The sequence below is a fragment of the Carcharodon carcharias genome (assembly GCF_017639515.1).
Source record: "Carcharodon carcharias isolate sCarCar2 chromosome X unlocalized genomic scaffold, sCarCar2.pri SUPER_X_unloc_2, whole genome shotgun sequence".
Taxonomy (NCBI): Eukaryota; Metazoa; Chordata; class Chondrichthyes; order Lamniformes; family Lamnidae; genus Carcharodon; species Carcharodon carcharias.
The window spans coordinates 248,627-261,126 of record NW_024470875.1 but is presented as its reverse complement, the minus strand read 5'-3'; the positions used below and the strand labels follow the sequence as shown (position 1 = coordinate 261,126).

General features: G+C 55.7%; 1 protein-coding gene across 1 annotated transcript in view; it reads right to left on the bottom strand.

Moving 5' to 3' along the window:
• The window catches only part of LOC121275089 (myosin-6-like), a 48,854-nt gene that overhangs the window by 31,360 nt on the left and 4,994 nt on the right, over positions 1–12,500 (bottom strand). The window contains exons 2-10 of the mRNA XM_041182495.1: positions 10,805–11,060; positions 9,327–9,503; positions 8,777–8,842; positions 7,433–7,609; positions 5,037–5,182; positions 4,436–4,526; positions 1,801–2,190; positions 1,117–1,243; positions 209–327 (exon numbers count right to left, since the gene is read on the bottom strand). Coding sequence (XP_041038429.1) covers positions 209–327; positions 1,117–1,243; positions 1,801–2,190; positions 4,436–4,526; positions 5,037–5,182; positions 7,433–7,609; positions 8,777–8,842; positions 9,327–9,503; positions 10,805–11,060 — 1,549 coding nt within the window. The remainder of the gene's footprint in view (positions 1–208; positions 328–1,116; positions 1,244–1,800; positions 2,191–4,435; positions 4,527–5,036; positions 5,183–7,432; positions 7,610–8,776; positions 8,843–9,326; positions 9,504–10,804; positions 11,061–12,500) is intronic.

Below are 12,500 nucleotides of genomic sequence, written 5' to 3'. Positions count from 1 at the left end.
TTACAGGGAACCCGCGATGGGGGGGAGAATCAGGGCAGAGGGGCCAGAGCTCATGAATCCTGACCACACACTCACTCCGAGTGCCTGATCTCGGCCTGTACCCCTCCCACCTCGAACACCTCACACAGGAACAGGAGGAGGCCATTCAGCCCCTCTACCTCCACCCCCCTCCCCCCACCACCCATGGAGCCTTTCAGTCCCCTCTCACCTTCACTTCCTCCTCCAGCTGCCTCTTGAGGTCGTCGATCTGCTGCGTGTAGGAGAGTTTCCCTCGGGTCAACTGGGAGATCAGCGCCTCCTTCTCCTCCAACTGCCTGACCAGCTCGCCTAGGGAAGGGAAGAGGGCGGACAGAGTGAAGAGCAAGAGGCAAACCACGGGGTCAGGGGAGCGGCGCTTGGCATGGGACCAAGGGTGGGGGGTGGGGGGTGGAAAGCGAGACCCCCGGAGCCTCAGATGAGCGGATGACCTACCGAGGGGTTCAATGATGCAAGGGACGTTGGGAATGGTCGGGCAGGCAAGTAAGTCATCGAAAAGGAGGCCAATCAGCCCGTCGGGTCTGTGCTGGCCCCTCCGCAAGAACAGTTCACCCCCACCCCCCCGGAACCCAGCCTGTTCCCCCTTTTCCCATTACAATCCGGTTCTCTCTCCATCGCCCCCGATTGAGCCCTTCTCTCCTACCCACCCTCTCGGCCAGCGCCTTCCAGAACCCCCTGATCACGCGACGCCTGAGAACGTTCCTCCTCGCGCATGTGTGTGTGTGTGGCCCTCGCTCCTTTCTACCCGATCGCCTCAAAACCCCCCCACCCCACCCGCCTCCCTCCCCTCCCTCCCTCCCTCCCTTTGCTTTCCCACTCCCCTCCTGCCTACGTGGAAAGGTTTCTCCCTGTCGACTCTGTCCCAGATCCCCCACCCCAACCCGATCGAACCTCCTCTCGAAACCTTCTCTTCTCCGAGGAGGACAGTCCCTATCCCAACCCTTCCCCATCGCTCGAAGACCCCCCCCCCCCCGAGATTGAGCCGAGGTGGACGGGTGTCGGACTGGGATGTGGAAGGGGCTACGTCAAGGCAGGGCAGGGCAGGGCAGGGAACAGCCGCCCTTCTCCTGGTCAGCTCACCATTTTCAGTCTGGAGTTTGGCCTTGTTGGTGGTGAAGTCGTTGATGGCCCTCTGGCCCTCCTCGGATCGAGTCCGGTAGTCGTTCATCTGGTCCTCCAGAGTCCGGCAAGTCTTCTCTAGGTTCACCTGCAACAGCGAGGGAAGCCTCGTACTCATCTCCCATCAACCCTCCCTATCTCTGTAACCTCCTCCAGCCCCCTACGTCCCTCTGAGGTCTCTGCACTCCTCTTGTGCATCATTCAATTTTCTATTGCCCTCTCTGATTACCAGAACTTACCATTGATCTCTAAGTGACCTTTGGATCTCCCCATTTACCATTAGTGTATTAGTTACTATTATTCTAACATTATTCTAGATGGCCCTCAGATTTTACTATTTACCATTAGACTCTAGGTGACCTTTGGATCTTGCCATTTACCATTAGCGTATTAGTTACTATTATTCTAACATTATTCTAGACAGCCCTCAGATTTTACTATTTACCATTAGTCTCTAGGTGACCCTGAGTTGCACCCGTTTACCATTCATCTCTAGATGACCCTGGGATTTTACCATTCGTCTCTTAGGTAATGTCCAAATGCTCCGGTTTAGCATTAGTCTCTAGGTGACCCTCATACTCTCCAGTTTATCACTCATGCCTCGATGACTCTCGGATTGTGCCATTGATCTCTAGGTGATCCTACCTTCACCTTGATGACCTGCTCCATGCTGGAGGACACATCGTCCAGCTCCAGCTTGAGCTCGCTCTTCTCCTTCTCCAGCTTCTGCTTGACCCGCTGCAGGTTGTCGATCTGCTCGCCCAGCTCTGCCGCCGAGTCCGAGTGTTTCTTCCGCATGGCGGAGGAGGTGGCCTCGTGCTGCAGGGTCGCCTCCTCAAAGTCGCGGCGCAGCTTCAGGAACTCGGCCTCCCGCTTCTTGTTCATCTCCAGCTGGGCCGAGGTGGCCCCGCCCGCCTCCTCCAGCCGCTCGCTGATCTCCTCCAGCTCGCGGGACAACTCCGAGCGTTGCTTCTCAATCTTGGCCCGGGCCGTACGCTCAGCTTCCAGCTCCTCCTCCAGCTCCTCGATCCGTGCCTGAGAGAGAGAGAGAGAGAGAGGCACTGGAAGGGCAGAATTTAACAGCATCCGCCACTCTACACCCAACTCCCCAAGCGCTCACTGTCAGCTCCTCAAACCATGCCCAAAAGACCAGAGGGCAGAATTTAACAGCATCCACCACTCTATACCCATCTCCCCAAAACCCTCCGCCCCTACAATCTCACTATCAACTCCTCCATCTGCATCCGAGAAGGACAGAATTTAACAGCATCCGCCACTCTACACCCATCTCCCCAAAACCCTCTGCCCCTCCAATCTCACTATCAGCTCCTCCATCTGCATGTGAGAACAACAGAATTTAACAGCATCCACCACTCTACAACCAAGTCCCCAAGAGCTCACTGGCAGCTCCTCAAACTGTGCCCAAAAGACCAGAGGGCAGAATTTAGCAGCATCCACCACTCTACACCCAACTCCCCAAAACCCTCCACCCCTCCAATCTCACTACCATCTCCTCCAACTTCACCTGAGAACAACAGGATTTAAAAGCAATCCGGTACTCTACACCCATCTCCCCAAAACCCTCCGCTCCTCCAATCTCACTATCAGCTCCTCCATCTGCATGTGAGAACAACAGAATTTAACAGCATCCGCCACTCTACACCTATCTCCCCAAAACCCTCCGCCCCTATAATCTCACCATCAGCTCCTCCATCTGCATCCGAGAACAACAGAATTTAACAGCATCCGCCACTCTATACCCATCTCCCCAAAACCCTTCACCCCTCCAATTTCACTATCAGCTCCTCCATCTGCATCCGAGAACAACAGAATTTAACAGCATCCGCCACTCTACAACCAACTCCCCAAGAGCTCACTGGCAGCTCCTCAAACTGTGCCCAAAAGACCAGAGGGCAGAATTTAGCAGCATCCGCCACTCTACACCCATCTCCCCAAAGCCCACCACCCCTACAATCTCACTATCAGCTCCACCATCTGCATCCAAAAAGGACAGAATTTAACAGCATCCGCCACTCTACACCCAATTCCCCAAGAGCTCACTGGCAGCCCTCAAACTGTGCCCGAAAGACCAGAGGGCAGAATTTAACAGCATCCACCACTCTACACTCATCTCCTCAAAACCCTCCGCCCCTCCAATCTCACTATCAGCTCCTCCATCCGCATCCGAGAAGGACAGAATTTAACGGCATGTGCCACTTTAAACCCATCTTTCAATATTCCCACCACCCACACGGAATCACTATCAACTCCTCAAAACAGGCCTGAGCCAAGGGACTGAGTGAGAAAAACACATTGAGAGACAGAAAAAAAGGACACAGGAGTAAGAGAAAGAGAGAGAGAGAGAGAGAGAGAGAGAGATAGAGAATGTTTTTTATTCATTCATGGGGTGTGGGTTTCGCTGGTTGGGCCCAGCATTTATTGCCCATCCCTAAATGCCACCGTGAGAAGGTGGTGGGTGAGCTGCCTTCTTGAACCGTTGCAGTCCCTGTGGTGTAGGTACACCCACAGCGCTGTCAGGGAGGGAGTTCCAGGATTTTGTCCCTGTGGTGTAGGTACACCCACAGCGCTGTCAGGGAGGGAGTTCCAGGATTTTGTCCCTGTGGTGTAGGTACACCCACAGCGCTGTTAGGGACGGAGTTCCAGTATTTTGTCCGTGTGTTGTAGGTACACCCACAGTGCTGTTAAGGGGGGAGTTCCAGGATTTTGACCCCTGTGTGGTGTAGGTGCACCCACAGCGCTGTTAGGGAGGGAGTTCCAGGATTTTGTCCCTGTGGTGTAGGTACACCCACAGTGCTGTTAGGGAGGGAGTTCCAGGATTTTGTCCCTATGGTGTAGGTACAGCCACAGCGCTGTTAGGGAGGGAGTTCCAGGATTTTGTCCCTGTGGTGTAGGTACACCCACAGTGCTGTTAGGGAGGGAGTTCCAGGATTTTGTCCCTGTGGTGTAGGTACACCCACGGCGCTGTTAGGGAGGGAGTTCCAGGATTTTGTCCCCTGTGTGGTGTAGGTGCACCCACAGCGCTGTTGAGACAGAGAGAGCGAGAGAGACAGAGAGAGAGAGAGACTGAAAGAGAGAGAGAAAGTGAGAGAGAGAGAGACAGCGAGAAAGAGTGACACAGAGAAAGAGTGAGGCAGAAAGAGACAGAGCCAGAGGGACAGAAAGGGTGAGAGAGACAGAGAGAGTGAGACCGAGACAGAGAGTGAGAGAGAGAGAGAGAGAGAGAGAGAGAGATGGAGATTAAAAGTCCTGGATAACTCACCTGGAGTTCTTTGAGCTTCTTCTGCAGTTGAATACTCAAGGCCTGCTCATCCTCAATCTTACTGTTGAGATGGCTGATTTCAAACTCCTTCCTAGAGAGAAAGATCAAGGTACTGGCTCAGGAAACCACAGGAGGAGCTCCCCGCTTCGAGCATTTGGCCAATTTCCCCCTGTCCCCCCTATAATTCCCTCCCTCACGTCCATTCCTCAAGGGGGAGCCACTGGTGTTTCCCAACGGACAAGCACACATCGAAAGAGAGTGTGGGTGGGGTGGGGGGTGGGGGGGGTGGGGTGGGGGTGTGAAATCCATCCTTTTCCTTTGTACTGGCTTATTCTGGGCTGCGGAGGCCGAAATTGACAAGCACCCGCCAACCGACAAACGTCCCCGCCCCACCCCCCCCCCCCCCCCCCCCCCCCCCCCCCCCCCCCCCCCCGCTCACGGCAATTAGACTCTAGATGACCCTGTTGTGCATTTGTGGGCTCAGAGGGGCCGGTAATGGGCGAGGTCAAGTGGAATGTACCACAATTACGTGGCGGCAGGGGGGGGTGGGGGGGTTGGGGGGAGGGTGGGTGTGAAAGGAGGGCGAATTTCGGAAACCTACTTTTTCAGTTTCTCCTCCACCTGTTGCTTGTCATTCTCCAGGTCCATGACGTTCTCCTGGGACAGTTTGAGGTCTCCCTCCAATTTCCTCTTGGCTCGTTCCAAGTCCATTCTCACCTTCTTCTCTTGCTCCAAGGATCCTTCCAGCTGTTGGGGTGGGGGGGGGGCGCGGTTGGGGTGGTGGCGGAGGGGATGGAATAGGTGGAGGGGTAGCACAGGCAAGGCAGGGAGAGAAAGAGAATGGAAAAAAAAAATGGCGACTTGGTCTCCTGATCATTCCCACTGCAGGTCTTCCTTCATCCCGTTCGCCCATATCACCACCACCGCCCCCCCCCCACCCCACCCCCAAGCCCATCCTTCACATTGACCCCTCCACATTGAAGGACATCTTGGCATAAAACTGCCCTTCCCCCAGTTTGATCCTAAGTTTAACCTTTAACCCCCCCGACCCTTCGCCAGGGGTCGACTCTAAATCCTGACCACAAACCTAACCCTAAACCCCAACCTAACTGGAGGCCTGAACCCTGACCCTTCACCCCCACCCCCCCCCACCCCCAACCCTTAACCCTGACCCTAGACTCAGCTCCTAGCTCAAAACCCCGAACCCTAATCCCAATCTATCCCAAATCTCTCTCTCTCTCTCTCACTCAATCTGTCTCTCTCTTTCTCTCACACTGTCTCTCTTTCTCTTTCTCACTCTGTCTCTCTCTTTCTTACTCTCTCATTCTCTCTCTCTGTCTCTCACTCTCTCTCTCACTCACTCTGTCTCATTGTCTGTCTGTCTGTCTCTCACTCTCTCTCTCTCTGTCTCTCTCACTCTCTCTCTGTCTCTGTCTCTCTCTCTCTCACTCTCTCTCCCAATCTCTCTGTCTCTCTCTCACTCTATCTCTCTCTCATTCTGTCTCTCTCTCTCACTCTCTCTCATTCTGTCTCTCTCTCTCTCACTCTGTCTCTCTCTCTCTCACTCTGTCTCTCTCTCTCACTCTGTCTCTCTCTCTCTCACTCTGTCTCCCAATCTCTCTGTCTGTCTCTCTCTCTGTTTCTCTCACTCACTCTATCTCTCTCTCATTCTGTGTCTCTCTCTCTCTGTCTCTCTCTCTCTCTGTCTCTCTCTCTCTCTCTCTCTCTGTGTCTCTCACTCTCTCTCTCTGTGTCTCTCTCTCTCTCACTCTCTGTCTCCCAATCTCTCTGTCTCTCTCTCTCTCACTCTCTGTCTCCCAATCTCTCTGTCTCTCTCTCTCTCTCTCTCAGTCACTCCGTCTCTCTCTCTCTGTCTCTCAATCTCACTCTCTGTCTGTCTGTCCCTCTCTCTCTCTCTTTCACTCACTCTGTCTCTCTCTCTCCTTCTCTCTCAGCCTCACTCTCTGTCTCTCCCTAACTCCCTCTTTACATGGGATAGAATCTCCAGCCCAGAAACAGGCCATTCAGCCCATCTCCTCCATGCTGGTGTTTATGCTCCGCACAAGTCTCCTCCTCCTCCCACCACAATCCCCCCTGTTCATCTATTCCCGTTTATCCAGCTTCCCCCCTAAACACATCGACACGATTCACCTCCACCACTCCCGGTGGGAGTGAGTCCCACGTTCGGCCCCTCTCTCTGGGTGGAGAGGCTTCTCCTGAAGTCAGGGTCAGGGTTTAGACTTGGGACTAGCATCAAAGTCAAGGGTCAGGCTTAAGGATTAGGGTTCAGGGGTTGAGGTTAGTGTCTGGGTTTAGACACAGGGGTTAAGGGTCAGGGTTCGTGGTCATGGTTTAGGGTCAGGGGTTAATTGTCAGGGTTTGTGGTCAGGGGTTAAGGGACTGAGTTAAGGGTCAGGGGTTAATGGACAGGGTTAAGGGTCAGGGTTCAGGATTTGTGGTCAAGATTTTGGGGCGGATGTTAAGGGCTGGGATTTAGGGTCAGGGTTTGGGGTTGAAGTTAGGGTCAGGAGTTACAGTCAGAGTTCAGGGTGGGAGCTTGAAGGGTCGGGGTTTAGGGTTGGGGGTCAGGGTCGGAGGTTAAGGGTCAGGGTTCAGGGTTGGGATGAGCATCAGGGTTAAGAGTCAGGGTTGAGGGTCAGAGTTCAGGGTTGGGGTTGAGGGTCAGAGTTCAGGGTTGGGGGTGAGGGTCAGAGTTCAGGGTTGGGGTTGAGGGTCAGAGTTCAGGGTTGGGGGTGAGGGTCAGAGTTCAGGGTTGGGGGTGAGGGTCAGAGTTCAGGGTTGGGGGTGAGGGTCAGAGTTCAGGGTTGAGCTTAGGGTCACGGTGTGAGGGCAGGTTTCAGGGTTAAGGTTTGAGGTCAGGGTTTAAGGGTCAGGGTTGGAGCCCCCGCATTTGCCGCAGCTACAGGGTTGAGGGTGAAGCCTCGCGCGTCCCTGCTCCGGGAGTTGTGGGGGGGGGGGGGGGGTGGAGTTACTTACGTCGTCCACTTGCTGCTCCAGTTTGGCTTTGGCCTTCGACAGACTGTTGACCTTGTCCTCCTCTCCCTGAAGGTCGTCCAGGGTTTGCTGGTGGGATTCCTGCAGAGCTTTCTTCTCCTTGGTCAGCTTGGCGATGATCTCGTCCAGTCCGGCCATCTCCTCCGTCAGGTTCTTCACCTGCAAAACAAAGGGGGTTCGGAAGGATGAGGGGGAGCTCAGGACACGCCCGGGGAGGGAGGGGAAGGGGGAGCGGGAGCAAACGGACAGCGTCATCCCAGCCTCCCACCTACCAGCCTGTCACACAGGGACAGGAGGAGGCCATTCAGCCCCTCCTCCTCCTCGAGCCTGTTACACAGGGACAGGAGGAGGCCATTCAGCCCCTCCTCCTCGAGCCTGTCACACAGGGATAGGAGGAGGCCATTCAGCCCCTCCTCCTCGAGCCTGTCACACAGGGATAGGAGGAGGCCATTCAGCCCCCCTCCTCGAGCCTGTCACACAGGGATAGGAGGAGGCCATTCAGCCCCTCCTCCTCCTCCAGCCTGTTACACAGGGACAGGATGAGGCCATTCAGCCCCTCCTCCTCGAGCCTGTCACACAGGAACAGGAGGAGGCCATTCAGCCCCTCCTCCTCGAGCCTGTCACACAGGGATAGGAGGAGGCCATTCAGCCCCTCCTCCTCCAGCCTGTCACACAGGGACAGGAGGAGGCCATTCAGCCCCTCCTCCTCCTCCAGCCTGTTACACAGGAACAGGAGGAGGCCATTCATCCCCCTCCTCCTCCTCGAGCCTGTTACACAGGAACAGGAGGAGGCCATTCAGCCCCTCCTCCTCCTCCAGCCTGTTACACAGGAACAGGAGGAGGCCATTCAGCCTCTCCTCCTCCTCGAGCCTGTTACATAGGAACAGGAGGAGGCCATTCAGCCCCTCCTCCTCGAGCCTGTCATGCAGGGACAGAGGGTGGGGGTGGGGGCGGGGCGAGTTTGCAAGGGCTATGGGTAGGTTTGACAGGATCCAGCCCAGGTAGAACGGGCCGAAGGGCCTCCTTCTCCTATCACGGGGCCTGTGTAAGCCAGCGTCGGGCGCCTGTCCCTGATTGCCCGCCCCCCCCCTGGAGCTGAGCGGGTCACCCAGCCGCTTCGGTGGGGGGCGGGGGGGAGGGGGGTGCATTTAAGGGCAGGGCAGTGTGGTCAGGAGTCACACGCGTCAGGCCAGACTGGGGTAAAAAGGGGCAGCATGTTTACATAGAGATTTCCCCCTCAGAGGGGAAATCTCTATGTAAACAGTCACGCCCTGCAGTTGCCGGGCCTGGCCAGCGGGTGGCGCCGCGGGCGGGAGGACGCCCTACCTTGTTCTCGGTGGCGTGCTTCTCCTTCTCCACCTTGGCCAGGGTCAGCTCCAGGTCGTCGATGTCCTTCTTCAGTTGGCCGTGGGGTCAGGAGTCACAGGCGTCGGGTCAGACCAGGTAAGGGTAAAGGGGGCGGCAGGCGTGACTGTTTACATAGAGATTTCCCCCTCAGAGGGGAAATCTCTATGTAAACAGTCACGCCCTGCAGTTGCCGGGCCTGGCCAGCGGGTGGCGCTGCGGGCGAAGGCGGGATGGAGCTGATGGGGTCGCCTGGCCACTTCAAAGTGGGGGGGGGAAGTTGAGGGTCGGGCCGTGGGGTCAGAAGTCACACGCGTCGGGCCAAGACCGGCGTAAAGGGGGCGGCAGGCGTGACTGTTTACATAGAGATTTCCCCCTCAGAGGGGAAATCTCTATGTAAACAGTCACGCCCTGCAGTTGCCGGGCCTGGCCAGCGGGTGGCGCTGCGGGCGGGAGGACGCCCTACCTTGTTCTCGGTGGCGTGCTTCTCCTTCTCCACCTTGGCCAGGGTCAGCTCCAGGTCGTCGATGTCCTTCTTCAGTTCCGCGCACTCGTCCTCCAGTTTCCGCTTCTTGGCCGTCAGCTCGGCGCTCATCTCCTCCTCGTCGTCCAGCCTCTCGGTCAGCTCCTTCACCTTGGCCTCCAGCCCGATCTTGTTCTTGATCAGCTGGTCACATCGTTCTTCTGCGTCGGTGAGGTTGTCTTGTTCCTGTTGGCGTTGGGGGCGAGGGGGGTGGATTGGGGGGGGGGGTTGGGGGACGAGGTATGCGGGATGGAGGGAGGGGAGAATGAGGGGAGAGTTGGGGGTTGGGGTTGGTGGTGGTGGAGGTGGGAGAAAACACACAAGATTCGGGTTAGCTCCTTCGGAGGGACGTTGGAGAAGGAATGGGAGAGAGGGAGAGAGAGGGAGAGGGGAGAAAGGGAGGAAGGAGAGAGGGAGAGAGAGAGGGGAGAGGGGAGAGAGGGGGGGAGAAAGGGAGGAAGGAGAGAGGGAGAGTGGGAAAGAGGAGGGAGAGAGAGGGGAGAGAGAGAGGGGGGAGAGGGGAGAGAGAGAGAGGAGAGAGGGCGATAGAGTAGAGAGCGGGGGACAGAGAGAGAGAGGTGGAGAGTGGAGAGGGAGAGAAAGATAGGGGAGAGGGGGGTGAGAGTGGAGAGCAGGGAGACAGAGAGGGAGAGAGAGAGGAGAGAGGGAGAGTGGAGGGGGAGAGAGAGAGAAGGAAGAGAGAGAGAGAGTGGAGAGCGGGGGGGACAGAGAGAGAGAGGGGGAGAGTGCAGAGGGAGAGAGAGATAAGGGAGAGGGGGTGAGACTGGAGAGCGGGGGGACAGAGAGAGGAGAGAGAGGAGGGAGGGGGTGAGAGTAGAGAGCAGGGAGACAGAGAGAGAGAGGAGAGAGAGAGAGGAGAGAGGAGGGTGAGAGTGGAGAGCGGGGAGACAGAGAGAGAGAGGAGAGAGGGGATGAGAGTAGAGAGCGGGTGGACAGACAGAGAGGGAGGAGAGAGGGGGTGAGAGTGGAGAGTGGGGGGACAGAGAGAGAGAGAGAGAGGAGAGGCGGTGAGAGTAGAGAGCGGGTGGACAGACAGAGAGAGAGAGAGAGGAGAGGGGGTGAGAATAGAGAGCGGGTGGACAGACAGAGAGAGAGAGAGAGGAGAGAGGGTGAGAGTAGAGAGCGGGTGGACAGACAGAGAGAGAGAGAGAGAGGAGAGAGGGTGAGAGTAGAGAGCGGGTGGACAGACAGAGAGAGAGAGAGGAGAGAGGGGTTGAGAGTGGAGAGCGGGGAGACAGAGAGAGAGAGAGAGAGAGAGAGAGGAGAGAGGGGGTGAGAGTGCAGAGCGGGTGGACAGACAGAGAGAGAGAGAGGAGAGAGGGGGGTGAGAGTGCAGAGCGGGGAGACAGAGAGAGAGAGAGAGAGAGAGGAGAGAGGGGGTGAGAGTAGAGTCCGGGTGGACAGACAGAGAGAGAGAGAGGGGAGAGGGGGTGAGAGTAGAGAGCCGGGGGGAGGGAGTCACTCACCGTCTGGACCTGGAGGAGCAGATCGTTCTTCTCCTGCAGCAGAGACACCGTCTTCTCTTCCAGCTCTTTCCGCCGGCTCTCGGACTTCTCCAGCGCCTCCTTCAGCTTGAGGAACTCCTCCTTCAGGTTGGCCATTTCCTTCTCGTTCTCCGCTGACTTCAGCAGCGGCTTGATCTTGAAGTACAGCTTCATCCAGGGCCAGTTCTTCACACCCATGAAGGCCCGGATGTTCCACTGAATCACCAGCAAGGCATCCCTGTGGGAGGCGGAGAAGATAAGAGGAGAGAGAGATAGAAAGTGAGAAAAGGAGAGAGTGACAGAGAGAGAGAGAGAGAGTGAGAGAGTGAGATAGAGGGAGTGGGAGAGGGAGTGGGAGAGAGAGAGAGAGAGAGGGAGAGAGAGTGGGAGAGAGTGTGAGAGAGGGAGCAATCCCAGCAAGAGGGAGAGAGAGAGAGAGAGCAAAAAGGAGAAAGAGTGAGAGGGAGAAAGAGAGAGTGAGAGAGACAGAGAGAGAAAGGGAGTGAGAGAGAGGAAGAGAGAGGGAGTGAGAGAGAGGGAGTGAGAGAGAGGGAAAGAGAGGGAGAGAGGGAGAAAGGGAGTGAGGGAGTGAGAGGGAAAGAGAGAGAGAGTGAGAGAGAGAGAGAGAGAGTGAGAGAGAGAGAGACAGAGAGAGAGAGGGAGAGAGAGAGAGAGACAGGCAAAAGAGGGACAGAGAGAGAGACATAGAGAGAGAGAGAGAGACAGGCAAAAGAGGGACAGAAAGAGAGAGACACAGTGAGAGAAAGTGACAGAGAGAGAGGCAGAGAGAGAGAGTGACAGAGGGAGCGTGACAGAGAGAGAGGGACAGAAAGAGAGGGACAGAGAGAGCGGGACAGAGACCGATAATAGGAGAGAGAGATAGGAAGTGAGAAAAGGAGAGAGTGACAGAGAGAGAAAGAGAGAGACAGAGACAGAGAGAGAGAAAGAATGACAGAGAGAATGTGACAGAGAGAGAGTGACAGAAAAAGAAAGAGAGAGACAGAGACAGAGACAGATAGAGAGAGACAGATAATAGGAGAGAGAGATAGAAAGTGAGAAAGGGAGAATGTGACAGAGAGAGACAGACAGAGAGAGGGAGACACAGAGAGAGAGAGAGCGAGAGACAGAGTGAGAGACAGAGAGAGAGACAGAGAGAGAGAAAGAGAAACAGAGAGAGAGAGACAGACAGAGAAAGAGACAGATAGAGGGACAGAGAGAGAGAGACAGAGAGAGAGATAAACAGAGAGAGTGACAGAGAGAGAGAGACAGAGAGAGAGATAAACAGAGAGAGTGACAGAGAGAGAGAGACAGAGAGAGATAAACAGAGAGAGAGAGAGACAGAGAGAGAGGGAGAGAGAGACAGACAGACAGACAGAGAGAGAGAGAGAGATAAACAGAGAGAGTAACAGAGAGAGAGAGACAGAGAGAGAGTGACAGAGAGAGACAGAGAGAGAGAGAGAGAAGAAAGAGGAGATAGAGAGATGGAGAGAGACAAAGGTAGGTAAGAGAAAGCAAAAAGAGAGAGAGATACAAGGGAGACAGAGAGATGGAGAAAAATGAAGAGAGGGAGAGAGAAAAAGAAAGAAATAGAGAGAGAGACAAAGAGAGATAGAGAAAGCCAAAGAGAGATAGGTATGAGAGAGAAAAAGTAAGAGACAGAGGGGGAGACAGAGAGAGA